Genomic DNA, 26,497 nt, shown 5'->3' on the forward strand with positions numbered 1-26,497 from the left:
AGCGACAGGGTTGGGTCACCTCCTCTACTCTGCACGAAGTGATGGGATACCTGAGAAAACCCGTTCTCCCAAAGTAGCCTTTCCCACGCCAACCAAGAGACGAAGAAGAAAAAAAGAAAAACTGTTTATTATGGTCAACAGCACAAATGGGAACCGGTACTAGTCCACTCCTGGGCTGGGTCTACTACAACACCCAGGGTTGTGCAAATTTCCATCCTCCTTGCGACGGCGGCCTCTGCCTTGGGAGGGAGGATCCGCTGACCAATGATGTCTAGGAAGCAAATCTCCCTGGCTGAACTAAGATGGGGATGATCTTTAGTCAGTAGGAAGACCTATGTGGTTCATGAAGCCTTGGCTTTTCGGCGTTGAGTCCCCCAAAGGAGGGTGGAGATGAATAATGTGGTGGATCCCAGAATACCAAAGAACATGAGCAGTGAGAAGGAGCCCTGTGAATAACAGACCAAAAAAACTTCACACAGGGTTACATCAAGGGCTTACAACCTAACACCCAGTTCTTTCCTAGCATACCTGTCCCCTCACCCAGGGCAATTCTCTTATAGTTTCCTTCTCTTGGTGATTTGCATCAGCTCCTGGTCTTATGGCTCTTCTTTCAGAGAGGTACTTACTCTATGCATTTCTCTTATCCCTAATTAGAAGACCTAATTCCTCACCTGGCGCATACACTTGTAGCCATGGAAGCCTTCAGCACAAACACACTGCAAGAGACCTGGACCAACAGGTGCACAAGATCCATTCTCAGGACACATTTCTGGGAGCCAGAGAAAAAGAGAGAAAGAACATCGCTGGATTTCATTAGGTATGTTTCCCAAATATCTCCTTCAACTTAGATTCTCTCAACTATTTCTAGGTTAAAGGTCGAGTGGAAAGATTACAGATAACCAGAACATTGTCATCATCATGAAATTATTTTTAAAATATTAACAGAAGGTTAAGACCTTTTCTTTCCGAGGGGTTAAAGCTTCAGAAACCCAAACAAAAGGCACTTAAGCAACTTTACTGTCTTTCTGATCTAAATCGGAAAATACAAGGGAGGAAGGGCAGTTTCTGGAGGGGTGGAGGTGAGACAGCATACCTGGGTCCCCAGTGCTGTTGCAAAGGTTCCTTTGTTCTTGGCAGGTTTGGTTGTTTATATAAAAAGTGACAGTATCCCAAGCATTAATACCTCCAGGACAGTTGACATCTTGTGGCAGTATCCTGAACACAAAACAGGCAGTCATAATATGCAGCCTGAAGTTGCTGGGTTCACAGCACTGCCTCTCTTTGGTTCTCTCCCACACCCCACACCCCTTACTTACAAAGTCTGGAGCTGGGTAAAGCCACGGAAGGTGTTGGCCAAGTCACCCTGGAGGGAGTTTGCCTGCAGGTCTCTGCAAAGCACACACTGTTAGCACTGTGCTCTAGGAAAACACCTTACTTCCATTCACACATGAATGTGTGTGACTGGTAATCCAGTGTGTTTCTGGATTGGTAATCCAGTTCTCATTCTGAGTTGTCCAAATGTAGACAATATTTAAACATCCTCTTAGGAGTCCATCCTCAAAGACTTTCCCATCAACCCTTTGCCATAATCACCTTTTGGGAAGGAGCATAATTAACGACTTACATGATGACAGCAGTATGTGCCTGAGGAAAGTATGGACCAGGGTCCTTCAGAGAGCAGTTCTGGAGATCCAGCCTGAGGAAATAAGGTAATCAGCAAAACTGTGTGTCTCTCCCCTTCATCCAAGGTAAGCTAATACAACCCCCTTATCAGCTAATATTAATTGAACATAGCTGTGTCGGGGCCACAACCTAGGTACTCTGGTAGATGTTTTAATCCTGCATTGTCCAATTAAGTCACCACTAGCAACATGCAGCTACTTAATTTAAAAAATTCAGTCTTTCATTTACACTAGCCACATTTCAAGTGTTCAGTAACCACTAAGGAGGTTAGTGGCTACTGTATTGGAAGGTACAGATACAGAACATTTTCATCGTGGCAGAAAGTTCCACCGGACAGTACCGTTCTTATCCGTATATCTATGCATATATTGAAAGAAATCTGTTTCTTGTCAGGATTAGTGAAACTCATTCACATTGAAATATTATGATTCTCAGATCCGCAAAAGGCCATCATATGGGAAAAAAATTCAAGTCACATGAATGAAAGTTTTTTCCAAGTGCATTTTCTACCACAGATTGGATGGATGTAAATTACTGGATATTATGGTCCATGCCACACTGCTTTTTCTTCAATATCTATTGCTGTCTGTTCCTTTATTCTACAAATATTTACTGTTTGCCTACTAACTGCAAAATTTCGGAGAATTAAAAATAACATTCAGTATCTTACTTTGCAAGTGGCTTACAATGTAGTAGGGGAACAAGACCATCACCCAAAATAAAAACAATGTAAACATTAAATTACAATATAAACAGTATATAAAATTAATTTCACTGGTACAGACACTAAGGATTAGAGGAAGTAAAAAATAAAAAGATATTATTCTGGTTTTTAGTAGTAGGGAACATTCACAAAAGATGTTGGAATTAAAGGACAGATATGTTCTAATTTGGTGGAGGAAGGCAATTTTAGGTAAAGAGTGAGGTTTGAACAAAGAAAGAAAGGTGTAATGCTTTTGGAGGTAGGAGAGTCTGGCTGCTGCCAGACCCTCATGAAGGGTTTGGGTGGACAAATAATTGAAAGTAATGTTGAAAAGGTGGGTTGAGCCAGTCTATGGTAGTTTCTGGTTTGGACTTTATCCTAGGGCAACAGACAATTATAATTTTAAAGCCAGAGAGTAATAAAGGAAAAAAATTGGTTTTCAGAAAGTTTAACATAAAGAAGTATTTAGGCAGATGAGGGAAAGAGAAGAATGGAAGCAAGGCATGTGACATTTTGAGTCTGAAGTGAGGGTGCTCTGAAAGAGGAAATATTTAACAGGAATCTAGAGGTACCCACATGTATCTGGAGCTTGGAGAGAGGTCAAAGGAAACTAAAAGAGATCTAGTTTTGGGAGACACCTGCATAATGGTTGAAGCCATAAGAAGAGGTGGATTCTCAAGAGTTTAAGAGGAAAACAATGCAGAGACTAATCTGCATAAGGGGACAAGAAAATAAATTTGCCTCAAAGACAAACATGAATTAATGAGAAGGGGAAGAAAACCATATTCCATAGTGTCCTTCAGGCCAAAGGAGTCATTTCATGGAGACACACAGTAAATAAGCCAAAGAGTTGACAGTAAACAAAAGAAACAAACTTTAAAAAATGCTAAAAATTATGACTTTTATGCATTTCAACCAGGAAGCACCACAGGGTTGTTTACTTAGCCAAAAATGCTATAACAGATTTAAAAGTCTGACACTCATGGTTTAGATGCCTCCAAAACAGGCACGAGTATTTATCTCAAAAGCCAATCAGGCAAGCCTTGAAGAATTTAGTTTGGGAACTCTTTTCCAGTACCCAGGGATGTCTTCTCCTCCCTCACCCCACGACGGTGCCCTTCCAATTCAGGCAGCAGCGGGCGTGCATCATGAGCCCTGGTGTCTGGTTACAATAAAGAGCCACTTCTGACAAATTTTGCACACTCCCTGGACACTGGATGCATATCTGCAGAAGAGAGAAAACTATTAGGACTCCAGAAAGAAAAGCCAAGAAAAAAACAAGGTCAAAAGTTAACTGCCAGTACACTCTCCAGAATTCCTCCAACACAGGGCATGGACGTGTCCTACCTTTATGTCAAGTTTACTAGAAGACGCATTTCTTCCCCTTGGAACCAGGCGCCAAAACAGCGCACCAGAGAATTTCTGTACCAAATCTTGTCCAGGGAAGGACCTCATCTTTGAGAATTACTATTCGAACATATATATTATGCCCTCTCCAATGACTTCTCAATCTGCCAGCCCCGATTTGGCGGGTGTAAAAGGACTGCAGGTACACAAAGAACTCATCAAGCATTACAGAACATACAGTCCTGCCAACGCACGATACACGACATTCGTACGCTGTTAAGCTTGCAGAATGGCCAGAGGTCTCGTTTGTAGAAAGAACGACTTAAAGTTATTCAACGATTAAGGAGCAAGGAGGTCAAATTCAGAAGGTCTTTGGACGTCGGCAAGGAGAAGGCGCTGGGAGACAGCGGCGTCAGTACCCGGAGTGGGAGCTGGCTGGGCTATGTCTAGGGAGGCCCCAGGGACGAAATCGGGGCTGCGCGGAGGCAGAGGAATGGGGAGAGCCGAGGGCCGGCAAGCAACTCTGTTTCAACCCAACCTTTAATTTGCTTCAGTACCTCGGGTAGCGCCAAAGCCCTTTCCACGCTCAGAACAAGGAGTAGGGCTGCAGCCCAGGGCACCACGCTCAAAGGACTGTCGAGCCCGCAAGGGGCCATTTTCCGCTCCCTCTATCCTTCTCGGCTGATCGCGAGACTTGAGCGTGTGGCCCCGCCTTCCACCGTGTCACGCCCTCGCCGGGGCGTGGCCTAGTCTGCCAGGCTTGTCCGCTGGGCCCGTCGGTCCGGGGAGGGCTAGGGGTTGCTGCTAGTCGCGGAGGTCAACGCTATTCTCTATGTGCTCCAGTCCTCGTTCGGGGGGACTGACCACCTGCCTCTCATTTTTCCCCTTAAGCGAAGGCCTCCCCGCCACTGCTTCCTCAGCCCCGCGTTCCTTGCGCTTGGAGCCGGGATCGCGTATCTGCCACGGCAGGGGTTAATCCATTTGCCCTCAGTAAACATGGCGGCGCGGCGGCGTGGGCGGGCAGGGGGCGGGACCCCGCTGTCACCGGTTTGGCGCTGCGGGGCCGGCTCTCCGGCGGCGGCCGGACCCACGTGTGGAGACCCGGCAGGAGGGCCGGACGGGGGCGGGCCGACAGGGGGTGGGCCGGAACACAGAGGCTCGGGAGCGTGGCGTCAGGGTGGGAAAGGACGAGGAGGGGAGGGGAGGAGCAGAGAGGTGAGGGGCGGAATGGGCCGGCCCCTAGAATTGGGGCCCGGGAAGATCGGAGGTGCCGGCGACGAGGTGGTAGTGGTCCTGCCACCTCGCGTGTGGAGGGAAGGAGAGAAGCCAGGAAATAAAGAGGGTAAGGGTGATGGAGGAGTGAAGGGCGAAGGGCAAAGCCCTGTCGGGAAGAGACGAGCCGGAGCACCCTATCTCCTTCAGCTCAGTCCTGAAACCACGCGGCGTCCTGTGTTCTGGCGAGGAGGTAGGGGCGGGATAGATGCTTTCCTAACTCCTCATTTCTTTGCCTTCCCAGAAAAAGGGAGCGATGCAGATTTCGGGAAGAACCACGGGACCGTCTTAGCCTTGGCTGGGCCGCGGAGGTAAGGGAAAGACGAGCGCTGTCCCGTGGTGGCCCGGCTCCCTGACCGAAGGGCGCCAAGCGAGCCCCGTGCCGGGAGGGACTGAGTGTTGGCTTTGGTTAGGGTTAGCAAAAGCTCATCAAAGCTAACCAAAGCTTGTCTTCAGTAGCCTGGGTTCCCGTCCATCTACCCCCAGGTGTCTGGAATCTCCTGAAAGGATTTACCTTCAGAGGGCTGGCACATTTTCTAAGGCATTAGTAGTTACTAGCGTTGTTTTTTTGTTTTTTTGTTTTTTTTTTTTTTTGTTACTAGCGTTTTAATGAGGGCCCCTAAAGCCTTTCAGAACTTGAGGAATTCTAGGCACAGAGACAGATTTTTTTTTTTTTTTTAGTAATTTCCCTGGGAGCTATGCAATCTTTTTTAAAAAATTAATTAATTTAATTTTATTTATTTTTGGCTGCATTGGGTCTCTGTTGCTGCGCGCGGGCTTTCTCTAATTGCGGAGAGCAGGGGCTTCTCATTGCAGTGACTTCTCTTATTGCAGAGCACAGGCTCTAGGCACACGGGCTTCAGTAGTTGTGGCGCATGGGCTCGGTAGTTGTGGCTCGCGGGCTCTAGAGCACAGGCTCAGTAGTTGTGGTGCACGGGCTTCGTGGCTCCGTGGCATGTGGGATCTTCCTGGCCTAGGACTCGAACCCACATCCCCTGCACTGGCAGGCGGATTCTTAACCACTGCACCACCAGGGAAGTCCACAAAGACGGATTTTGAAGGCATCTTTTTGGGAAGGTTTATCCTTCAGTGGCACCTTTGCCTTTTGTAGGAGTCAAAGCAATTCCCTTTGTGACCAAAGTGAGAGTGGAGTTTGGGTGGTGAAGGATGATTCTCTTTCTTGTCTGTGTGTATCTTGGACTTTTTAAAAGAGTCCCACAGCCAGCTATCTGTGCCCTGTGTGTTAGAGTTTTAGTGAAACAAGTTATCTCTTACTTTTGACTCCCCTCAGATGCAAATCCATGGGGTTTAGATCAGTGTACAGTTGTTGCTGTTGTTGTTGTTGTGGTTGTTTGGCCACACCGCACAGCACGTGGGATCTTAGTTCCCCCACCTGGGATCCGACCCATGCCCCCTGCAGTGGAAGCACAGAGTCTTACCACTGGATTGCCAGGGAAGTCCCCACTATAGCAGTTTTAGAAGGCCACTGTCCTGTTCTTAGAATCATGTCTAATGAAGCCTTTGTTACTGGGTCAGGTTTTTCCTGTCTTGCCTGGCTCTTCAGCCATCCACGAGAGTTCTCTGCATCTCATGCAAATAGAATCCACAGGAACCCTGCCAGTTTACCCCAGCAGTAGAGTGTCTCCATTTCTGTACATCTGTTTTCCTGTCTATACTTGGTCCTTTTTTCCTTTCTCCAACTACCTGCCTAGCTGTATCATTAACGCTTTACGTCTACACAGTGTTATGTGCACACAGCAGACATCTTTTCTCCTCTTACTCTCTGGTAGTTCCCGTCACCTCTTTCACAGTAATAAAAACTTGCCAAAGAGAAGTGAGAAAACTCAAGATGTTGCAATGCACAAAGGCCCAGGGCCTCTTTAGGTTAAACCCGAGCGGCCTGTTGGGAACATTGTTCTGGGGACTAACATTTGTGACTCAGTAGAACATGTGATTCAAGAGTTGCCAACTCTGACTTCCTCTCTTCATTGGCTCCAGGAGGTTCAGAGTTCAGGACTGGTTTGCATGAGGTCATATCTTGCCAGCCAAGCAACATCTGTCCAAGAACACAGTGTAGGAGAGCCGCAAGACAGCTAGGCTGATCTTTCTCCTAGTGGGCAAGGACAAAAGACATAGTTTATATTAATCTCTCTTAAGATTAGTGAGGGCTTCCCTGGTGGCGCAGTGATTGAGAGTCCGCCTGCTGATGCGGGGGACGCGGGTTCGTGCCCCGGTCCGGGAGGATCCCGCGTGTCACGGAGCGGCTGGGCCCGTGAGCCATGGCCGCTGGGCCTGTGCGTCCGGAGCCTGTTCTCCGCTACGGGAGAGACCACAGCAGTGAGAGGTCCGTGTACCATACACACAAAAAAAAGATTAGTTAAAATCTAATCTTTGCTTCAGGAGTGACTGACAACAGTTAACACTCTGCTCCAGCCCTGGTTCTGGGAGTAGTGAAGGAGGGGCTCCTGGTGAATTACCTGTCATACCTACTGACAGCATTGTTTTTTCTCCCTTGTTTTATATCGTGCTGTATAACCCTAGGGAACTAGAGAGTGTTCATATAAAGTGCATAACCTGAGACACGGTGTTTTGAAAGTGATAGATATGGTTACTTATCTTTTATTGTTAATGTTTATAAAGTACGTGACACACTGCTGGATTATGTAACAGGTGATCAAAAAATGTTAACTAACATCATAATAGGTTATCTAAATTTATGGGCCTCAGTGCGTTTGTTGGTGAATGAGGGGGTTGTAATAGTGATCTCTTAAGATTCCTTTAAGTTTTGACATACTGTGATCTTGTCCTTGTTCTGACGATAATGTAGGTGTATTCTTTGAGAATTAGTATTTCTTGTGCAGGAGTTAGAAAAGTAACTTTCCCGTCTCTCAGCAACTCTTTTCCAGTTCCCCCTTGCACACAGTGCCAAGTGTGACTTACAGTGAAAGCCTAATCCATCTAAGAATGCTATTGAATATGAGCTCCCTGCTCCCCATTCTGGAGCCTCTAGGGCCGAGCTGGAGTTTGGGGGCTGTAGGGTGATAGGGCCATTTGGTCCACAGCGATTGGTTCCCTGAAGGGTCCAGAACAAATAGCTGCTGAGCTTCCCTCTACCCCCAGTTCCTCATCTCACCTGAGCCACTTACAGACCAGATCCTCAGCCTCTGCCCAGCTCCAGACACACAGCTTCTCCAGGCAGCTTTGATTCAGAACAGGGATTGCTTCTTGAGGTAGGTGTCTGCACCCGTGGGATAGTACCACTTTCCCTGACTGTTTCTGTTGCCCGCAGCTCCCTGGCTGGTTTGCTTGTTTCCAAAGTGCCCCTGCAATTGTAACTCTGAACCCCTGGCTCCAACATGTTGCCGTCTCACTTTTGAATCGCACCACTCTTCCTGGATCTCCTACTGACTGCGGTATCATAGGTGGAGGAGCTGAGAGGTGGGTGGCCGGCCTTATTTAGTAGTGTTGGGAGAACAGAGTGGTTGGCCTGGGGTTGCCTGAAATGGAATTTGGCGCTGCCGTGGAGGTGGCCTCCCTGGTGATCAGTGTTGAGAAGGGCTGCTGTTCGGACGGTGACACTGAGGGTCACGGGGGTGTGGGTACTGAGGCTGGGAGAGTGGAGGAGGCCATGCTATCATTCGTCTCTGTTTCTTCCTCCCGGCTGGCTTGTAGCACCAGGCTGGGCTCTGCTGGCTTAGTACATTGTAGTGACTGGGTCTGTGCCTGCAGGTGGGGGCCGGGAATTCTGAGAAGAAACATGGGCTAGAGTTGATTTTTCTTTCACTGCTAGGGTGGAGACCTAAGAAGGTTCTTAAGTTTCACAGCTGTGTACACCCAAAAAGGACTTGGCCAAGTAGGTGTCTCCTGGCCGTCTCAGTCTGCTGCTTCCTCCTTCCCCTCTCTGCCCTACCAAACCCATATCGGTACCTCCAGACCTTCAAGGGCTGCCACGGAGCTGGCTGGCCCAAATCTGGTGGGTGTGGGATGCACAGGCCCAAGGGTGGGTGGCCATGAAGGCAGGATAGGCCTGACTAAGAGCCGATTTCTTTGCAGCTCACCCGGACGATGTCACCTGGTGGTAGAGGAGGACAGTGAGACGGTGGCTGGGAGTCAGGTTGTAGCCACTTGCCTGCCACTGCCCAGCCGAGGGGCAGCCCAGAGCCCAGGAGCAGCAAGTGGCTGCAGGTCACAGCCACAGAGAGGCTATGAGTGTGGCGGTGACCACCTCCGCTCCCCTCCCCCCAGCCTCAGACACCAACATGCTCACGTCCACCTTCTCCCTGGTGGACTATGTGGTCTTTGTCCTGCTGCTGGTTCTCTCCCTCGCCATCGGGCTCTACCATGCCTATCGTGGCTGGGGGCGACATACCATTGGACAGCTGCTGTTGGCGGACCGCAAAATGGGCTGCTTCCCTGTGGCGCTGTCCTTGCTGGCCACCTTCCAGTCAGCCGTGGCCATCCTGGGCGTGCCATCCGAGATCTACCGATTTGGGACCCAGTATTGGTTCCTGGGCTGCTCCTATTTCCTGGGGCTGCTGATCCCAGCGCATGTCTTCATCCCAGTCTTCTACCGCCTGCATCTCACCAGTGCCTATGAGGTAGGGAGGGAGGAGCACATAGGACCCCCAGGGTCGGGGTGGAGGGGAGGAAGAGGCCACATAGGGATCTGGGCCCCTGGGACTCCTTTGCCTAATGAGAGGGACAGGGAACGCATTGTGTGTTTATAAGTTCTCTCTGGTTGAAGCTGGGCGGGGTGGGAGTTGGGGGAGAAGAAGGGTACTGTACAGAGTGGGGCCCAGAGTGGATACGAGTTGGATATTTCCTCTGCTCCTAGGTTTCTTGAGGGAAGTTGTGTGTGAATTGTTGGGGGTGGAGTGGAGAGAATTAGCTTTTTAAAAAAAAAAATATATATATATCTACTCCTACCTAGTACCTGGAGCTCCGGTTCAATAAAGCTGTGCGGGTTTGTGGGACTGTGACCTTCATCTTTCAGATGGTAAGTGGAATGAGGATAGAAATTGAGCCTGATGCATGGTAGGGGGAACTGGACTCAGGCTTGCTGAGGCAGCTGGAGTCTTCCTTGCTCTCAGACTAGCAAGACTGAAATTCCTGCTAGCCATTCCTGCCAGTTCCGGCACAGATACTGTGGTGGCAGCAGGCCAAACTTTGGAAGAAGGGAGAGGGAGGTGAGCCTAGGTGAAGGGAGGCCATTGTGATATTGGAGCTGAGGTCCATCTTTCCTCCTCTCTCTGCACACCCTCATCTCCTCTTCCCCTCACATTCTCTTTTCCATACCCGACAGGTAATCTACATGGGGGTTGTCCTCTACGCACCGTCATTGGCCCTCAATGCAGGTGAGGAGTCACAGCTCCTGACTCCCAGCCCCAGCAGGCTGGGAAAAACCTTTGGGAGGGGCAGGTAAAGGAGAGTGTGCAGAAAAGAATCCAACCTTGACCAGGGTATTATTTCACTGCCTGGGCCCTTGGCTGGTCTCTGCTAGAGGTGGAAAGCTAATCAAACATTACCATGCCCCATCTGAATTGGTTAATCAACACCTTTTGGTGGAGCTTTGCAAACTTTTTTTTTCCATTGTGGTAAATGATTTATAGCATCCTTAATGACTAAGTGCTTCATATCTTAGCAAGGCTTCTCTGGCTTCTCTGGCTTCTCTGCTGGGAAACCCTCCTCGGGAGACAGGAATGTGACTTTAATCTGTTTACAGTGACTGGCTTTGATCTCTGGCTGTCAGTGCTGACCCTAGGCATTGTCTGTACGGTCTACACTGCTCTGGTAAGTGCAGTTAGTCTTAGGGGAGGGAGGAGAAGAGGTGAAATTGGGAGGGAGATGGGAGAAAAGGGAAAAGATGGGATAAGATCAATAAGTGGGTGGTAGATGGGATAAGAATATAGGTGAGGAGAGGGCATGACCTTCTAGGGTGCTGTGAAATGAGATGTAGGAAATGGGATGGGCTTCTGGTGGGGGGTGGGGGATGAAGGTGGGGGTGGGCTGGGAGTGACGTCAGCAGGATCTCAGCAGCTGTACACTGCTGGCGGCTGTCTGGTGCCCTCGCTGGTGGTATGGTTTCGTAGACATCTGTGGCAGGTGTGCTGTCTTTTCCCTGCAGGGTGGACTGAAGGCAGTCATCTGGACAGATGTGTTCCAGACACTGGTTATGTTCCTAGGGCAGCTGGTGGTTATCATTGTGGGGTCGGCCAAGGTGGGCGGTTTGGGGCACGTGTGGGATGTGGCTTCCCAGCATGAACTTATCTCTGGAATCGAGTAAGTACACCCCTTCCCCGGCTGGGGTCTGTAGTGCCTGACAGCTGAGCCCATCTAGAGCCTGCGCTTAGGGCTGTAGTAAGCAGAGGGCAAGCTGTGGAAGTTGAAGTGCAGCACTGAGGCCAGTGGGAGGCTGGCACTGCGGAGATGGAGGGTGAGCACAGCGTTCTGGCCGGTGTTTGAGTGTCAGGATGTTTTCAGCACCTGGGATGAGGCTATGGTTGGAGGGATGAAGCCACCCCCTCCCCACCCAACCTGCTGCCCTGTCTTGAGTCCCGCTTTGCCCTGGCAGCCACCTCTCTGCCCTGCCCCCTGTAGTAGGAGGGTGGGAAAGGCTGAGTCTTTGGGGCAACAGTGACATGTTGGTGTCTCTGGCAGCCTGGATCCGGACCCTTTTGTGCGGCACACTTTCTGGACGCTGGCCTTCGGGGGTGTCTTCATGATGCTCTCCTTGTATGGAGTGAACCAGGCTCAGGTGCAGCGCTACCTCAGTTCCCGCACGGAGAAGGCTGCGGTGCTGTGAGTGCAGGGCCAGGAAGACCGGGGAGCACAGGCTGGGGGAAGAGTGGGCCCCGGCTCCCCTGAGGCTGTTGGGATGGGACAGGATGCCGGAGCGCACGTGCATCCATTGGGCAGGACGTGGAGCTGCTTTCTGGGGCTTGGGGACGTGCCTGCTAGCGCCGTCTCCCTGCTTGGCACTGGTCTCTTTTGCAGCTCCTGCTACGCCGTCTTCCCTTGCCAGCAGGTGGTCCTCTGCATGGGCTGCCTCATTGGCCTGGTCATGTTTGCCTACTACCAGGAGTATCCCATGAGCACCCAGCAGACTCAAGCAGCCCCTGACCAGGTGAGAAGGCCTCCCTGCCCCCGCTCCTGGACCCCCCCAAGGGGAGTGTCTGGGTGGCTGCAGGAGGGACTCCCACCCTGGGGGGGAAATGGATGCAAAGTCCTTCCTGTTCTGGAAATCTACAATCCAGCATGTGAGGATCCCAGCCCCCAGCTAATCACAGTGCCCACCCTGCTGGGGCGGGGACCTACCTTCACTGACTCAGCGCCCTTTGGAGAGCCGTCACATGCCTGGTCTCATCTAACCCTCCCCACAGCCTCATTTTACAGAGGAGAAAAGGACGCACAACGGGGTGGCCAGCATGCTCAAGTCACACCGCTCGCCAAGGCAGAGCTGGGGTGTGGGCTGCGTCCTTCTCTCTCCAGAGCCTGCTTTCTCTCCACTTACTGTGGGGTTGCCCTCAGTGCCTGGCACTGAGTCCTTCTCTCTCCAGAGCCTGCTTTCTCTCCACTTACTGTGGGGTTGCCCTCAGTGCCTGGCACTGAGTCCTTCTCTCTCCAGAGCCTGCTTTCTCTCCACTTACTGTGGGGTTGCCCTCAGTGCCTGGCACTGAGTCCTTCTCTCTCCAGAGCCTGCTTTCTCTCCACTTACTGTGTGGTTGCCCTCAGTGCCTGGCCCACTTCCTAAAGCCCGCAGTCTCCAGACACTTCCTGACCTACGCAGGGGAAGGGCGGCGTGCCCTGGGGAAAGGCGGCGTGCCCTGGGGATGCGCTTCTCTGAGGAAAGCTGTGCGCTTCTGCTCCACCTGCAGTTCGTCCTGTACTTTGTGATGGATCTCCTGAGAGGCCTGCCAGGCCTGCCTGGGCTCTTTGTTGCCTGCCTCTTCAGTGGCTCCCTAAGGTACACTCTTTGACCTTTTCCATCAGGCTTGACACAGCTGACCCCTCCTTGGTACAAGGTGATGGGTGGAGCGGGGGTCCCTCTAAGTCTCTCATCGTGTTCGTTCACGTGTGAATGACAAGGGGCAGCTCATCTGTGTGGCACAGAGCGTATCCTCTCTTGGGAGAGGCCCCTTTTTGATGAAGGATTCTTCTTTTATGATACCAGGAATTGATCTACTTGAACCAAACCTGTACCCCACTCAGAGAAGGCCAGGTGTCCCTGCCGCCCGGGCCTCCTCCTCGTCTGCCAACTGTCAGGATGGCGTTGGGGCTGCACACGTCCTCTCCTGCCTTCAGGGTGCTAGTCCCTCAGTGGGGTCCCTTGTTTTGCGTTTCTCAGCTTCTGGGCTTGTCTTTCTCTTTCTTCTTTCAGCACCATATCCTCTGCTTTTAATTCACTGGCAACTGTTACAATGGAAGACTTGATTCGACCCTGGTTCCCTCATTTCTCTGAAGTCCGGGCCACCATGCTTTCCAGAATCATCGGTGGGATCATGCTTCCTCATCTCTTCGGCCGTGTTCTTTCTAAGATGCACCCTAAGAACTGTTGTCCATCTGCTTTGAAGCGCCAGTTTTAGCCTGGGCTTAGTACTTGCCCAATGAAGCACCAACCTTGTTTACATGTCAGGGAGTTTCCTGGGGAGGTCTCTGAGTCACATAAGAGTGAGGACGGGATGGGAGAGACCTGGAGGTGGGGCCTGAGGTAATATGCCCTGTTTCCAGGGACACAGGGGTAGTAGTTTGGCTGGGGAAGGAGCTTTGCTCTGCTTTTCCCACTTTTATTGTTAACTCACATCTGCTTGTTTCCTCCTTTCTTTTTCCCCAGCCTTTGGCTATGGGCTACTTTGTCTGGGAATGGCCTATATTTCCTCCCAGATGGGACCTGTGCTGCAGGTAATGACTGTGGAGGGAAGAAAGCAATTTTTAAGGGAGAAAAGGAGCTGATTGAAACCAGAAATTGAAGAAGACAGCTATTGTGAAAGGAATGACATAGGGGGCAGGTGTCAGAAATTCCCCTTTGATGAGCTGCCTTTAGCTGTGACAGATTCTCAAGTAGCCAGAAGCCCCAGGGTCATCGTTGGCTGAGAGATGTCTAAGGATCAGCCTCAGGAGAACCCCGAGCACATTCCCTTAACCATTTCTGCCCTCTGAAATCCTGCGTTCTGATGATTCCAGGTAGAACAGACAGACAGATCTGACAGGCGGGGCTCTGAGGCAGTGGTGGTAGCGGTGCCACATTGGTGAGGCTGGAGATGTCTGAGGCTGAGCGTGCTTTTCTTTTTCTCAACCCTGTCCTCCACAGGCAGCAATCAGCATCTTTGGTATGGTTGGGGGCCCGCTGCTCGGACTCTTCTGCCTTGGGATGTTCTTTCCTTGTGCCAATCCTCCTGTGAGTGACCCGTCTGGCTCCCCGGTCATGTGCGGGGGTGGACCTGGGGAACGGCTTGGCAGGGCTCTCACCGTGACTGCTGGGAACTTACGTGAGGGCTTGGTGGGGCTGGCACTGAGACAGGAGAGCGTGCCATGTCTCTGGGCAGGGCGCCATCATGGGCCTGCTGGCTGGGCTGACCATGGCCTTCTGGATCGGCGTTGGGAGCACAGTGGCCAGCATGGGCTCTGGCAGAGTGCCCACCCCCCCTGATGGGCCCGGCTTGTCCCTGCCCAGCAATCTGACTGCCGTCACCGTGGCCACACTGATGCCCTCGACTACTGTCTCCAGGTGAGTCGGAGCTCACTCGCCTCCTCGTGGAGAACAGCTCATTTCTGAGGGGTTTTCCAGGGGCCTTGCTCAGGGGTGGCCACCAGAGGACTTGGGCCAGGTGTCGGGTGTCGGGTCCCAGGATTCTAGGACCGTGTAGGAGGGTGGAGCCAGGTGCCTGAGGAATGCCTGTCACTGAATTGCTAATTGTCCTCACCCTCTGCTCTCCCCAGACCCACAGGGCTACAGCGGCTCTATTCCCTGTCGTATTTATGGTACAGCGCCCACAACTCCACCACGGTCATTGTGGTGGGCCTGGCTGTCAGTCTGCTCAGTGGTGAGGGGGTGTGGCACGGGGGCGCAGGGAAACAAGGACCGGCCGAGGGAGGGCGCTCAGGGGTCTGGAGTCTGGAGCTCAGGCAATCCTGGGCTCCTGGGTGCCTGGAACAGTCACGCTTCCTGGTGGAGCTCGAGGAGGTGGGCAGGGACTGGGGGTTTGGAGCCCTGAGAGCAGGGGGAGAGCAGGGGGCCGTGGGTGTGCCCTGGTTACACGGGAGGAGCCTCAGGAGCGCTTTGTCTTCAGGCGGAATGCGGGGCCGGACCCTGAACCCTCGGACCATTTACCCAGTGTTGCCGAAACTCGTCGCCCTCCTGCCCGTGTCCTGTCAGAAGCGACTTCACTGCAAGACCCACAGCCCGGTAGCACCTCTGTTGTCAGATCGCCCCTCCCTTCCCTCTCAGGCTACTGTCGGGCCTCCTGGGTTCCTGTGCCTCCCTTTTCTTTCTCCTCGCAGCCCCCCTTTCTCTGGTGACGGGCCTGAGCTGGACTGTCCCGCAGCAGCTGCCTGGCTCCTTCCCACGGGGGAGCGGGGGCTCGGTGGGCAGCAGGGTCTCGGCCCCGAGAGGCCACAGCTGCGGGCCTTTTGTCTCCTCCCAGCCCCGCGCTCATGCCCGGGCCTGCTCCTCGTGGGTCTCCTTTGTAGCCGGGATCAAAGCAGGGTCACCTTTCCTACAAGAGAAAGGGGAGGTTCCTCCATCTCCCCTTTGCCTTACGTTCACTCCCCGCGCCCCCCCCCCCCTTTGCTCTGTGTTCCCCAGGATCTGTCTGTGGACACCGCTGTGTTTCCGGAGAAGATGAACAATGGTATGCTAAGGGGCAGCAGAGACGAGGAGGCCATGGATGTGCCTGAGGAAGGCCCAGCCGGCCAGGGCGTCGGCCCCACCTTCATCGTTCAGGAGACCTCACTGTGATCTGGACTCGGGACCCAGCCCCAGAGACCACCCTGTAGCACAGGGATGAGTTCCTTGGTGACCCTCAGGGGTGATCGAGGACTGGGTGATCTCGCCCACACCAGAGGACCTTGTTCTTGGGAGTTTGTGCTGCGGTAGAAGCTGTCATGTCACGGGAGGTGTGAGAATAGGACAGGGTTTTTCCTTGTTCCTTGCCAGTCTGTTCTCTAGAGAACCAGACTTGCAGAGGGTAGGATTTTGCCAGAGAAAGGGATACAGGTGAATCCTCCGGCAAAAGGATAATGGCCCCTGATTCCGCATCATCAGGCTCCTTTGAAGTGAATAGACATAGCAGTGCTGGACCCACTTTGTCAAGATTGACCATCTCCCCCTAAAACTCAGCTGCCTTGGCCAGCTGTTGCTTCCCTCGCGGTCCTCTCGGAGCACACATTCTGTCAGCCACAAAGGGCCCTTGTAGCACTACTTTCAGGTTATCTGTGATACCCAAGCCCCTCATTATCTGTCTACCTCCATTCTTTTTTTTTTTTTTTTTTTAACCTCCATTCTTGAGAGGGAGGTTTTGGTGTCCCTGAGAGGCGTCACGGAGCATACAGGTATATTCATCTCCCTCGTGTAGAGTAGGGAAGCTTTCCCTTTCCCTCGCTGCCCCACCTTCCACCTCTGTAATGGGTACTTGGGGACGGGGAAAATGTTAATTTAAGAAACTAGGGGGGGCTTCCCTGGTGGCGCAGTGGTTGGGAGTCCGCCTGCCGGTGCAGGGGACGCAGGTTCGTGCCCCGGTCCGGGAGGATCCCACATGCCGCGGAGCGGCTGGGCCCGTGAGCCATGGCCGCTGAGCCTGCGCGTCCGGAGCCTGTGCTCCGCAACGGGAGAGGCCACAGCGGTGAGAGGCCCGCATACCGCAAAAAAACAAAAAACTAGGGCATGACCATGTCCACTGTGGAGCGTGCCATCCGTCTGACTCCCGAGCCACACCACCCTAGTGACATTTGGTCATTCATGCTGTTTCCTTTTGGAGTTTCTTCCCCACATATCTTTGTTCCTAAGGAATAAAAACTGCTGTTGGGCTAGAATTTGGGCTCCTGTACTGTCTGCACCTGCTCTTGTCCACCTTAGTGCTATCCCTGGCAAAGATAAAGAGCCCCTCTTCCCATGCCCAGGTCTTCCTCTGCCGAGGAGAGAGGCACAGGGGACCAGTGATGGCTCGGTGAGGTTTCTGGTCTCTGTGGCTGATGTGTCTACAGGGGTAGCATTGGGCTTAGGGGTGGAAGGTGCACACTTTCCCTCTGCTGCTCCTGCTCCCCTGCGGCTCAGTCTGTTCCCCGCCCCACCCACCACATCCTCGACCAATACAGTCACTGCCGCTCTGAGAATGTTCGCTTTGGGACAGGAGGAAGAATGCTGCTATTTGGCTTTTAAAAATAGAACATTCGAGGTGGACTTTAATGGTCTTGTGAAGAACACTTTGCTCATACCCACCCACACCTGGTCTCCAGCTCTGCTTGGCCCCATCCAACTGCCCAGAAGCAGCTCTGGGCAAAGCTCTCCAGGCCCCTCAGCAGAGACTAAGTCCCGCACACATCCGTGGCCAGTCCCAGAAAATGCCAGGTTGACGCTGCCCTGAGGTCTGCCCTCCTCTTGACAGCCCCCCACCTTGGGGCTGAGGGCCACTGCTCAGCCCACGTCCCCAGCCCAGCCAGCTGCCAGAGTTGTAGACCTAGGCGGGCTCTCATTTATTCATTCTTCAACATATTTATCCATCACCCACTTCATTCAAGGGCCTCACCTTGGCTGCCATCTTAGAGCTAAGGAAATGACTGTGCCACCCAGGGACTCTGCATCAGGGGCCACCGTTGGCCTTTGAGTTGCTCCCTTTTGTCTCAAATTCTTGCATTTTGGCTATATTTACATAGAAAAAGGGGAGACCCTATAGGACTCAGAACTTGCAAGAATTATATTTAAGGGGAATGGTAAAAAAAAATTCATTCTCCATATAATTCAAACTGTAACAGAACATAGATGTTCCTTTGTCTCGAATGCAGTAACTTTTATCTTCATGCAGTGTTTTATTTTATTTTATTTTATTTTATTTATTTATTTTTTTTTTGCGGTACGCGGGCACCTCACCGTCGCGGCCTCTCCCGCTGCGGAGCACAGGCTCCGGACGCGCAGGCTCAGCGGCCGTGGCTCACGGGCCCAGCAGCTCCGCGGCATGTGGGATCTTCCCGGACCGGGGCACGAACCCGTGTCCCCTGCATCGGCAGGCGGACTCTCAACCACTGCACCAGGGAAGCCCCATGCAGTGTTTTAAAAGTACCATTTAATGATTGAGGGTGCAGTCTAATGGCCAGACCTGGGTTCAAATACTGACTTCAGTTACTTCATCTATTAGGTGTGAATGTCAGAGTTAAAGATTCAGAATTATATTGTGTGTGAAGGACTGATGCATTCCTTAAATGCCAGTTTTTGTGATAATTATTGTAGTTTTCAAAGCACTTTGCATGTGCTACCTAATTTTATACTTTGGGAGAGACGTACATTCCATATCATCTGCATATTTAATGTATAAGGTAACTGGATTGCTTGCCTAGTGAAGGGTTGAAGCAGAGCTAGAACCCGGGTCTGTGACTCCCATTAGCCCACCAATGTCACATCTCTTGCCTGGAAGCAGTGTCCTTTTTGATAGGGTGCTCACACAGGTGACAGGGTCTCTCCTGAGATAGCAGTCCAGAGAACAACGATGTACTAAATGGGATGCTACTGTACCATCGTTCTAGAATCTTTCTAGGTCAGTGGCCTTCAAACCTTTCTTGACACCCACGGTGAGAATGTCTTTCACAGCATGACCCAGTACACTGATATATTGCATTGTGTTACTAAAACATTTCATGAAAAAATGTCTCTGGGTATAGTTAATATTTCTGGAGCTTTCCCTTTCCCTTCCCTCCTTGAATAATTCAGTCCTTAAGCCATTAGGTGGAGCAGAGCAAGGTAGGCATTCATGCTGGGAGCTGAGCGTTCTGGGTGTCAGGGCTCAAGTGAAAGGAGGGAGGCCATGCATAGGAGTGGCCCAGCTTGAACGTCAGAGCCTGAGCAGGATGAGGGGGGCAACAACACGGAGGGCAGCCCGCTGTGCGGTGTTAGAGCCCAAGCTGCATGAGGAGAGTGTCCATGGGGGTCGGGAGCCTGGTGTGGGGTTGGAGGAAGAGAAAGGAGTCCTCACAGGAAAGAAGACGTGTGGGTTGTCAGCTGGAGTGAGTGAGGTGGGAGCCTATCAGGGGGGACAGCTTGCCATGGGGTGTCAGCATGAGGAGGGCATCCACAAGGTAGGTGGCTCAGCATGGCTTGTCAGAGCCAGTGTGCATATGGGTGTGTGTGTGTGTGTCCCACATGGAGAATCAGAACCCTATCAGAATGAAGAAGGCAGGACTTCCCTGGCAGTCCAGAGGTTTAGATTCCGCGCTTCCAAGGCAGGGGACGCGGGTTCGATCCCTGTTCGGGGAACTAAGATCCTACATGCTGTGCGGCCAAATAAAAGAATGAAGAAGGCATCTACACGTGCGAGCAACACATGCAAGTAGCTCAACCTGGGCTGTTAGAGTGTGAGTGCAGTGAGGAGGGCATCTATACAGGAGGAAGATCTGTCCTCAGGTGGGAGTCCAGGTAGGGTGAGGGGGTCACCTGCCATGGAGGCAGCCAGTGGTGGGGAGATGAAGACATCCACACAGGGGCCAGCCCATTACAGTCTCAGAGCCTGAGTAGGATGAGGAGGGCATATATACCAGAGAGAGAGTGTTGGGGCTTTGACTACACGCTGAGAGATTAATCAAATAAGTATATTAGGAATAACCTGAGCCATGTTTCTCACTAGTGGAGAAGGGCGTTACATGCATGGAAAGGGAGAAAGCAAGAATGAACTCTGGTGGTGGATCGGAGAAAGGGATATTGGCATGTGTTCACGGTTTTCAACAGATCTCCGTAAATACAGAAATAAGCAGGGAGGGAAGGAGCTCTGTCTGCTGAGGGTTTGGGAGCAGGAGTAGTGTGACAGCAATAAGTGCTTTGTGCCTAGATCTTGGATTCTAAATACCATTTTCCACTAAAAACAATGACAACAACCCAAGGCTTCTTGGAGAAATAGTTGATTCTAGGGCTGGGACCAAAGTACAAGATAGGCATGGAACATCTTGTGCCAGAAAGCAAAGAACTTATCAAGGAAAGATAAGATCATATCAAAGGACACAGAAGTCAGCTTGAAGGGACTCTCACTAGCCAAATCTGGAACATTCTGAGCATTAAAATATTAGTAATGGATTATAAGCTATTGAATGAAAAAAGGAAATCATGAATTCATACTGATAAAAGTAGTAAGTTGGAAATTAGATAGGGTATGGTATATTTATATAGTTTCAAATACTTCTCTCTGCACAAAATACTTAGTTACAAGGGAAGAAGAACTGTAGTGGAGAAGCCTGGCAGACACCATCTTAAGTGATCAAAATAATCATCTGTAATGAGATAAATCAGTCATGCATCACCTGATAAGATGCAAAGGGAAGAACATGTAATCACTTCTGTGATTCTCTTGCCAGAAATGTATAACCTGAATCTAATCGTAAGAAAACATCAGACAAGATAAAATTGAGAGACATTCTATAAAATAACTGGCTTGTAATTATTGGGACCATAGCAGAAAATTAAGTAGGATCTGAGTATTAGATGGAAGTAACATTAACTTCCTGACTTTGATGCTTCTGTTGTGGTCATGTAGGATAATGTTCCCGTTAGTAGGAAGTACACAGTAAATTTAACTTCATGCATGATCTACTGATGTGTTGCAATCTGCTAAAAACACTGTAGTGCTAGGCTTCCTTCCCAGCTTTCAGACACGGAATGGGTTTCTTTCGCACTTCCCACCACCGATGGTCCCAGAATTCCAAGGCCTCCATGCATTTTCTATTTTCCTAAAGTGGTCATATCCTCTGAGAAGCCGTTTCTGGCTGTTCCCCTTCCTGTGAGAAGCAAAAGGGCTGTCAGCCTCCAGTCCCAAGAGCCAGCCTTGGCTCCCCTTCATCTGACAAAGCAGAAAACAGATGACTTCTTGGCAGGGCTGGTGGTGGGTGGGTGGGGTCTTCGGTCCATTTAACCGTTTTTGCCACTTAGAGAAAAATCCTTCCAACCATTCCTGTGTGTTCACTAAGCTATTGGCAGAGGTTCTAGCTCCCAAGCAATAAACTCTTCGGATTTATCATATGAGAAACATTTTTACCAACCTAGAATTTTACACTTAATCAAAGCATAATACAAATAAGAGCATGAAATAAAGACATTTTCATATATACAAGGGAACATAAAATCAACAGGCGTCAACTGTTAGAGAGAACGATGACCAAATTAACCAATAACATTTATTGTTACATCTAAATAAGCAGGGATTATTTTTCAAACAATTAATATAATCTGGAACTAAAATCCAGGAGCTAAGATTCTCTAAGCTAATTGAACTAAGATTCTCTTTTCTCTTTTTTAGAGAACAGGATGTAGACCAACACTGGATAATAGAAAAATTAAAGTATGAGTTATACATTTAAAGGTAACTAATAGAATAAAAGAAATATGATATATCACTCCCATACCATTAAAGCAAAACATCAGATGGAACAAAACACCCCTGATTATTCCAAGCATAGGTGGAGTTGGGGGGGGGGATTTTTCTAAATAAAAATGCTGAATGACGTGGTAAAAATAAGTCCAAATATATCACTCATCTCAATATTTATGAATATATGGAAGGAAAACAAAGACATAGATTTATACATTTGGCAATAAGGAAAGAAATCCAGCTTTTGCTATTATAAAACATATACTTAAAAGGAAACAGCATGAAATAATTGAAAATAAAGGTATGGAAAAAAATTTGCCATGCAAATGATAAAACAAAAGCAGAAGTAGTAGCAGTAATATCAGACATCAATAGAATTTAATAGAATAACAATAGTATGTCAGTAGAATCAAGGCATAAGGCATTAAAACAGATCCAAAATGATGTTTCATATTGTTTATAACAAAGAGCATTACTGAATTTGCTTATCTGATAGTAAAGCAGGTTAAATATCTGGACCAATGTTCCTGTTGAAAGCCGTGGTAATGCTGGATAAAATGTTTTTAAAAACTTCTGAAAATCATCATACAGCTGGTAAGGGTAAGACTTCATTGGGCTGAAGGCTAAGTGAGGGCAGGAATCCAGAGACGTAGGCAGAACCCTGAGGCTGCTATTGTCCCCAGCGGCATTGGCAGATTTCCGTGAAATTGAGCTTTAGTTTAGACAGCTTCAGCTTTGACAGAAGTCTAGCCCAGGGGACGCCCAGCATGTGGAGACTAAAAGGATACTTTCCCTCCTTGAAGCTGGAGCCCAGAACGGTGATACCCTCAGGCCCCAGGAATAGTTGCTCTAGAGCCAAGCAGAGCCGTGAAAAAAAATCTCTGTAAAATCACAAATCAACACTTGTGGATTTGCGGTCCAATTTCACATTGCTCAACAAGTCAAAATTTGGGACTTTGAAAAGAATAATAAAATTCACCAACTCTGGCAAATATGATCAAGAAAATTGGTAAGGTATTACAACTAGAGATTATCATACTAAGTGAAGTAAGTCAGAAAGAGAAAGACAAATACCATATGATATCACTTATATGTGGAATCTAAAATATGACACAAATGAACCTATCTATGAAACAGAAACAGAATCAGGGACGGAGAATAGACTTGTGGTTGCCAAGGGGGAGGGGCATGGTGAGAGAGGGATGGATTGGGAGTTTGGGATTAGCAGATGCAAGCTATTATATATAGAATGCACAAACAACATGGTCCTACTATGTAGCACAAGGAACTATATTTAATATCCTGTGATAAACCATAATGGAAAAGAATATGAAAAAGAATGTATAGGGCTTCCCTGGTGGTACAGTGGTTAAGAATCTGCCTGCCAATGCAGGGGACACGGGTTCGTACCCCGGCTGCTCTGGCCGCTGAGCCTGCCCGTCCGGAGCCTGTGCTCCACAACAGGAGAGGACACAGCAGTGAGAGGTCTGCGTACCACAAAAAAAGTTAAAGGTAAAATAATTTAACTAATTCTTTTAACTGTAATCAAATTTTTTTTTAAAGGGAAACAGCTGAAAAAAATTTAGTGGTAAAAGTTGAACACTCTCTCTTTGAAATCGGAAACAAGAGAAGCATGCCTGCTATTACAATTTCATCTTACCATTGAATTAATATTGTAGTCAGCAGTCACACAAAAGCTCAAAAGAAAGGAAAAGTGATGAATTTGACCATATTACAATTAAAAACTTCTTTTCTTTTTTTTAACACCTTTATTGGAGTATAATTGCTTTACAGTGGTGTGTTAGTTTCTGCTTTACAACAAAGTGAATCTGTTATACATATACACATGTTCCCATATCTCCTCCCTCTTGTGTCTCCCTCCCACCCTCCATATCCCACCCCTCTAGGTGGTCACAAAGCACCCAGCTGATCTCCCTGTGCTATGCGGCTGCTTCCCACTAGCTATCCACCCTACCTTAGGTAGTGTATATATGTCCATGCCACTCTCTCACTTCGTCCCAGCTTACCCTTCCCCCTCCCTTATCCTCAAGTCCATTCTCTAGTAGGTCTGCGTCTTTATTCCCGTCTTGCCCATAGGTTCTTCATGACCATTTTTTTAAAAAATTCTTTTCAATGAAAGACACCATTAAAAGAGCGAAAAAGAAAACATACAAAAAGGAGAGAAAATCTGCTGTATTTGTGACATATACAACTGACTTAAAGAACATTGACATGAAAAAGACAAATCACCCAATTAAAAATGGGGAAAATATTTGAAATGATATTTTATAAAAAAGGAAATCCAAATGGTCTATAAGGAATTCAGTCTTACTAGTGATCAGGGATATGCCAATTAAAACAAGATACAATTACACACTTAACAGGTTGGCAAAAAATGAATCCAAGTATAGATTGGAAACATTGACTTGATATGTGTTAAGATGGCTACAGTTTTACTCACCACTGCTTTTGTACCATAAGTGAGAATGTCCACAGAGTGAAAAGGGCATATTACATCTTAGTATTATGATAGAAGAAAATAGCTCTAACTTCAGTGACTCCTTGATAAAGTCCCTGGGACCCCTAGGGGTTCATGGACCACAGGGTGAGAATTGTTGCCCTAAACCAGGAGACACACAAGAACTTTCATAGCAACATAATAACCTCAAACTGGGGACAATCCAAAAGTTCATAAAAACTAGTGTTACATTCATACAGGAATGCTTTGCAGCAATGACAAAAAATTAACCACAACCATACACATAAACAAGCTAGTGTTGATTTTTAGAAAAAAGCAAGTCATAGAAGAAAACACTGTGATTCCATTTGTCAAAGTTCAAAGCAGAAGAAAACTTAAGCCCCATTGTTTATGGACCCATACAAAGGTTGCAAAACCATAAAGAAAAGCAAGGGAATGATTAACCTCAAACCCAGGAGACTGTTTACCTTGAGGGAAAAGGGTGGATGATGTAATCAGGGAGGGGCTTTGCAGGTACCAGCTGTGTTCTAGTTCCTCGCTGCATGGGAATATCATAAAGATTCACTCTAAACATTACAAATATATGCTCTAGGTATATTTCTCAATAAGTAAAAAAAATCTAATGTATAATCGTCATCAACATAGCTCTCATTTCCAATATATTCTTAAGAAGAAAAGCAAGATGCAGAATAATACATAATATGCCACCTTTTGTAGGAAAAAGGATGAGGAAAAGAATATATTAATGCTTGTTCGTATATGCACAAACTATCTCTGGAAGGGTATGGAGGAAACTAACAGTGATGAACTCCTGTGAGAGGGGCCGCGATGATAAGGAGACCGGGCTGGAAGGGGAGCCTTTTCTTTCATTTTTCTGCACCTTTTTATACATTTTGATTTTGAACAATTCATGAATTACTTATACTAAAATATTTTTAAAGCCCTGTACATCTGGAAGTTTAAAAATATTTCTAAATAACACCTGCATTAAAGACAAATTGTACTGGAAATTATAAACCATTTAGAAACTTACTGCAACTCAAGCATTACATAGCAAAAACTGTGGCTTTAAGAAATCTTTTAAATGTTAAACAATCTGATGGGCAAATACATCTAATTTAATTTGCTTTTCTTGATTGAGTTTGAGCACCTTTTCTTTTTTCTCTTTCTTTTCTCTTCCTCCTCCTCCCCCTTCTCCTTTCCTTCCTCTCCTCTTTCTTCTTCTTCTTTGATTTGCATTTTTCTGTGAATTTCCTGGTCATATCCTCTGTCAATTTAAATTATTGTTGTCAAAATTCTGTATATATTCTGGATATTCATTTAATGCAACATTTTTTCCTCCTACACTTTCTGTTTTCTTTCAACTTTTATTATAGCATTTCTTTTAACAGAAATTTTAAATGTTGTGAGAACAGATCTCTCAGTTTTTTATGGCTTCTGGATTTTGTATCTTGTTTAGGAAGGCTTTCTCTACCCCAATATTATTAAAGATATAGTTTAAAATCCTTTAAAGTATTTTAACTTTTTCCCCCAAATGTTTAACTATTTGTACCCTCTGTGTTTGATGTGATGGGCCAGCAGGGCCAGGAGGTTCAATCTAAAATTATTTTTCCTTCAGTGGATAGCCAATTATCTCACATGATTTATTGAAAAAAGCCACCCTTTCTTCGTGGTTTTTTTTTTTAAATAAATTTATTTATTTATTTTTGGCTGTGTTGGGTCTTCGTTTCTGTGTGTGGGCTTTCTCCAGTTGCGGCGAGCGGGGGCCACTCTTCATCGGGGTGCCCGGGCCTCTCACTGTCGTTGTGGAGCACAGGCTCCAGACGCGCAGGCTCAGTAGTTGTGGCTCACGGGCCGCAGCATGTGGGATCTTCCCGGACCGGGGCATGAACCCGTGTCCCCTGCACTGGCAGGGGGATTCTTAAGCACTGCACCACCAGGGAAGCCCCTATTTTTTTTTTTAACATCTTTATTGGAGTATAATTGCTTTACAGTGGTGTGTTAGTTTCTGCTGTATAACAAAGTGAATCAACTATACATATACATACATCCCCATATCTCCTCCCTCTTGCGTCTCCCTCCCACCTTCCCTATCCCACCCCTCTAGGTGGTCACAAAGCACCGAGCTGATCTCCCTGTGCTATGTGGCTGTTTCCCACTAGCTATCTATCTTACATTTGGTAGTGTATATATGTCCATGCCACTCTCTCACTTCGTCCCAGCTTACCCTTCTCCCTCCCTGTGTCCTCAAGTCCATTCTCTATGTCTATGTCTTTATTCCTGTCCTGCCTCTAGGTTCTTCAGAACCTTTTTTTTTTTTAGATTCCATATATATGTGTTAGCTTACGGTATTTGTTTTTCTCTTTCTGACTTACTTCACTCTGTATGACAGTCTCTAGGTCCATCCACCTCACAACAAATAACTCAGTTTCATTTCCTTTTATGGCTGAGTATTAT

General features: G+C 48.5%; 2 protein-coding genes across 8 annotated transcripts; one reads left to right on the plus strand and one right to left on the minus strand.

Moving 5' to 3' along the window:
* Window positions 1–108: 108 nt before the first annotated feature.
* ATRAID (all-trans retinoic acid induced differentiation factor) lies at window positions 109–4,700 on the minus strand. 2 transcript variants are annotated; one of them, XM_059079952.2, is made up of 7 exons: window positions 4,291–4,700; window positions 3,490–3,611; window positions 1,625–1,696; window positions 1,317–1,388; window positions 1,094–1,215; window positions 672–769; window positions 109–446 (listed from the first exon to the last, which is right to left on the minus strand). In XM_059079952.2, the coding sequence occupies exons 1-7, from the start codon at window positions 4,387–4,389 to the stop codon at window positions 342–344; spliced, it is 690 nt and encodes a 229-aa protein (XP_058935935.1). In that variant the 5' UTR covers window positions 4,390–4,700; the 3' UTR covers window positions 109–341. The 2 variants fall into 2 exon arrangements, with proteins under 2 accessions (XP_058935935.1, XP_066864017.1); XM_067007916.1 differs by lacking the exon at window positions 4,291–4,700 and adding an exon at window positions 3,734–3,856 and having other exon boundaries at window positions 112–446.
* SLC5A6 (solute carrier family 5 member 6) lies at window positions 4,093–17,032 on the plus strand. 6 transcript variants are annotated; one of them, XM_067007902.1, is made up of 19 exons: window positions 4,093–4,144; window positions 5,250–5,316; window positions 8,295–8,443; window positions 8,796–8,978; window positions 9,059–9,603; window positions 9,936–10,001; window positions 10,308–10,359; window positions 10,728–10,795; window positions 11,130–11,284; window positions 11,663–11,803; window positions 11,999–12,128; window positions 12,880–12,968; window positions 13,383–13,495; window positions 13,836–13,903; window positions 14,313–14,399; window positions 14,548–14,729; window positions 14,942–15,045; window positions 15,292–15,407; window positions 15,807–17,032. In XM_067007902.1, exons 5-19 carry the CDS (start codon window positions 9,211–9,213, stop codon window positions 15,957–15,959), a joined length of 1,917 nt encoding a protein of 638 aa, XP_066864003.1. In that variant the 5' UTR covers window positions 4,093–4,144; window positions 5,250–5,316; window positions 8,295–8,443; window positions 8,796–8,978; window positions 9,059–9,210; the 3' UTR covers window positions 15,960–17,032. The 6 variants fall into 6 exon arrangements, with proteins under 6 accessions (XP_066864003.1, XP_066864000.1, XP_066864002.1 ...); XM_067007899.1 differs by lacking the exon at window positions 4,093–4,144 and adding an exon at window positions 4,807–5,075; XM_067007901.1 differs by lacking the exon at window positions 4,093–4,144 and adding an exon at window positions 4,880–5,075 and having other exon boundaries at window positions 8,796–8,858.
* Window positions 17,033–26,497: the final 9,465 nt, after the last annotated feature.

The sequence above is a fragment of the Kogia breviceps genome, chromosome 11, assembly GCF_026419965.1.
Source record: "Kogia breviceps isolate mKogBre1 chromosome 11, mKogBre1 haplotype 1, whole genome shotgun sequence".
Lineage (NCBI taxonomy): Eukaryota > Metazoa > Chordata > Mammalia > Artiodactyla > Physeteridae > Kogia > Kogia breviceps.

Bases quoted from the DNA above. Each gene is read 5' to 3' on its own strand.
- ATRAID (XM_067007916.1), bottom strand. From the start codon at position 3,841: ATGAGGTCCTTCCCTGGACAAGATTTGGTACAGAAATTCTCTGGTGCG. The intron at 1,389-1,624 runs GTAAGTCGTTAA...TGTGCTTTGCAG, and splicing joins GCACATACTGCTGTCATCAT to AGACCTGCAGGCAAACTCCC. The intron at 770-1,093 runs GTATGCTGTCTC...TCTGGCTCCCAG, and splicing joins CAACAGCACTGGGGACCCAG to AAATGTGTCCTGAGAATGGA.
- SLC5A6 (XM_067007902.1), top strand. From the start codon at position 9,211: ATGAGTGTGGCGGTGACCACCTCCGCTCCCCTCCCCCCAGCCTCAGAC. The intron at 10,360-10,727 runs GTGAGGAGTCAC...ATCTGTTTACAG, and splicing joins GTCATTGGCCCTCAATGCAG to TGACTGGCTTTGATCTCTGG. The intron at 14,400-14,547 runs GTGAGTGACCCG...GTCTCTGGGCAG, and splicing joins TTCCTTGTGCCAATCCTCCT to GGCGCCATCATGGGCCTGCT.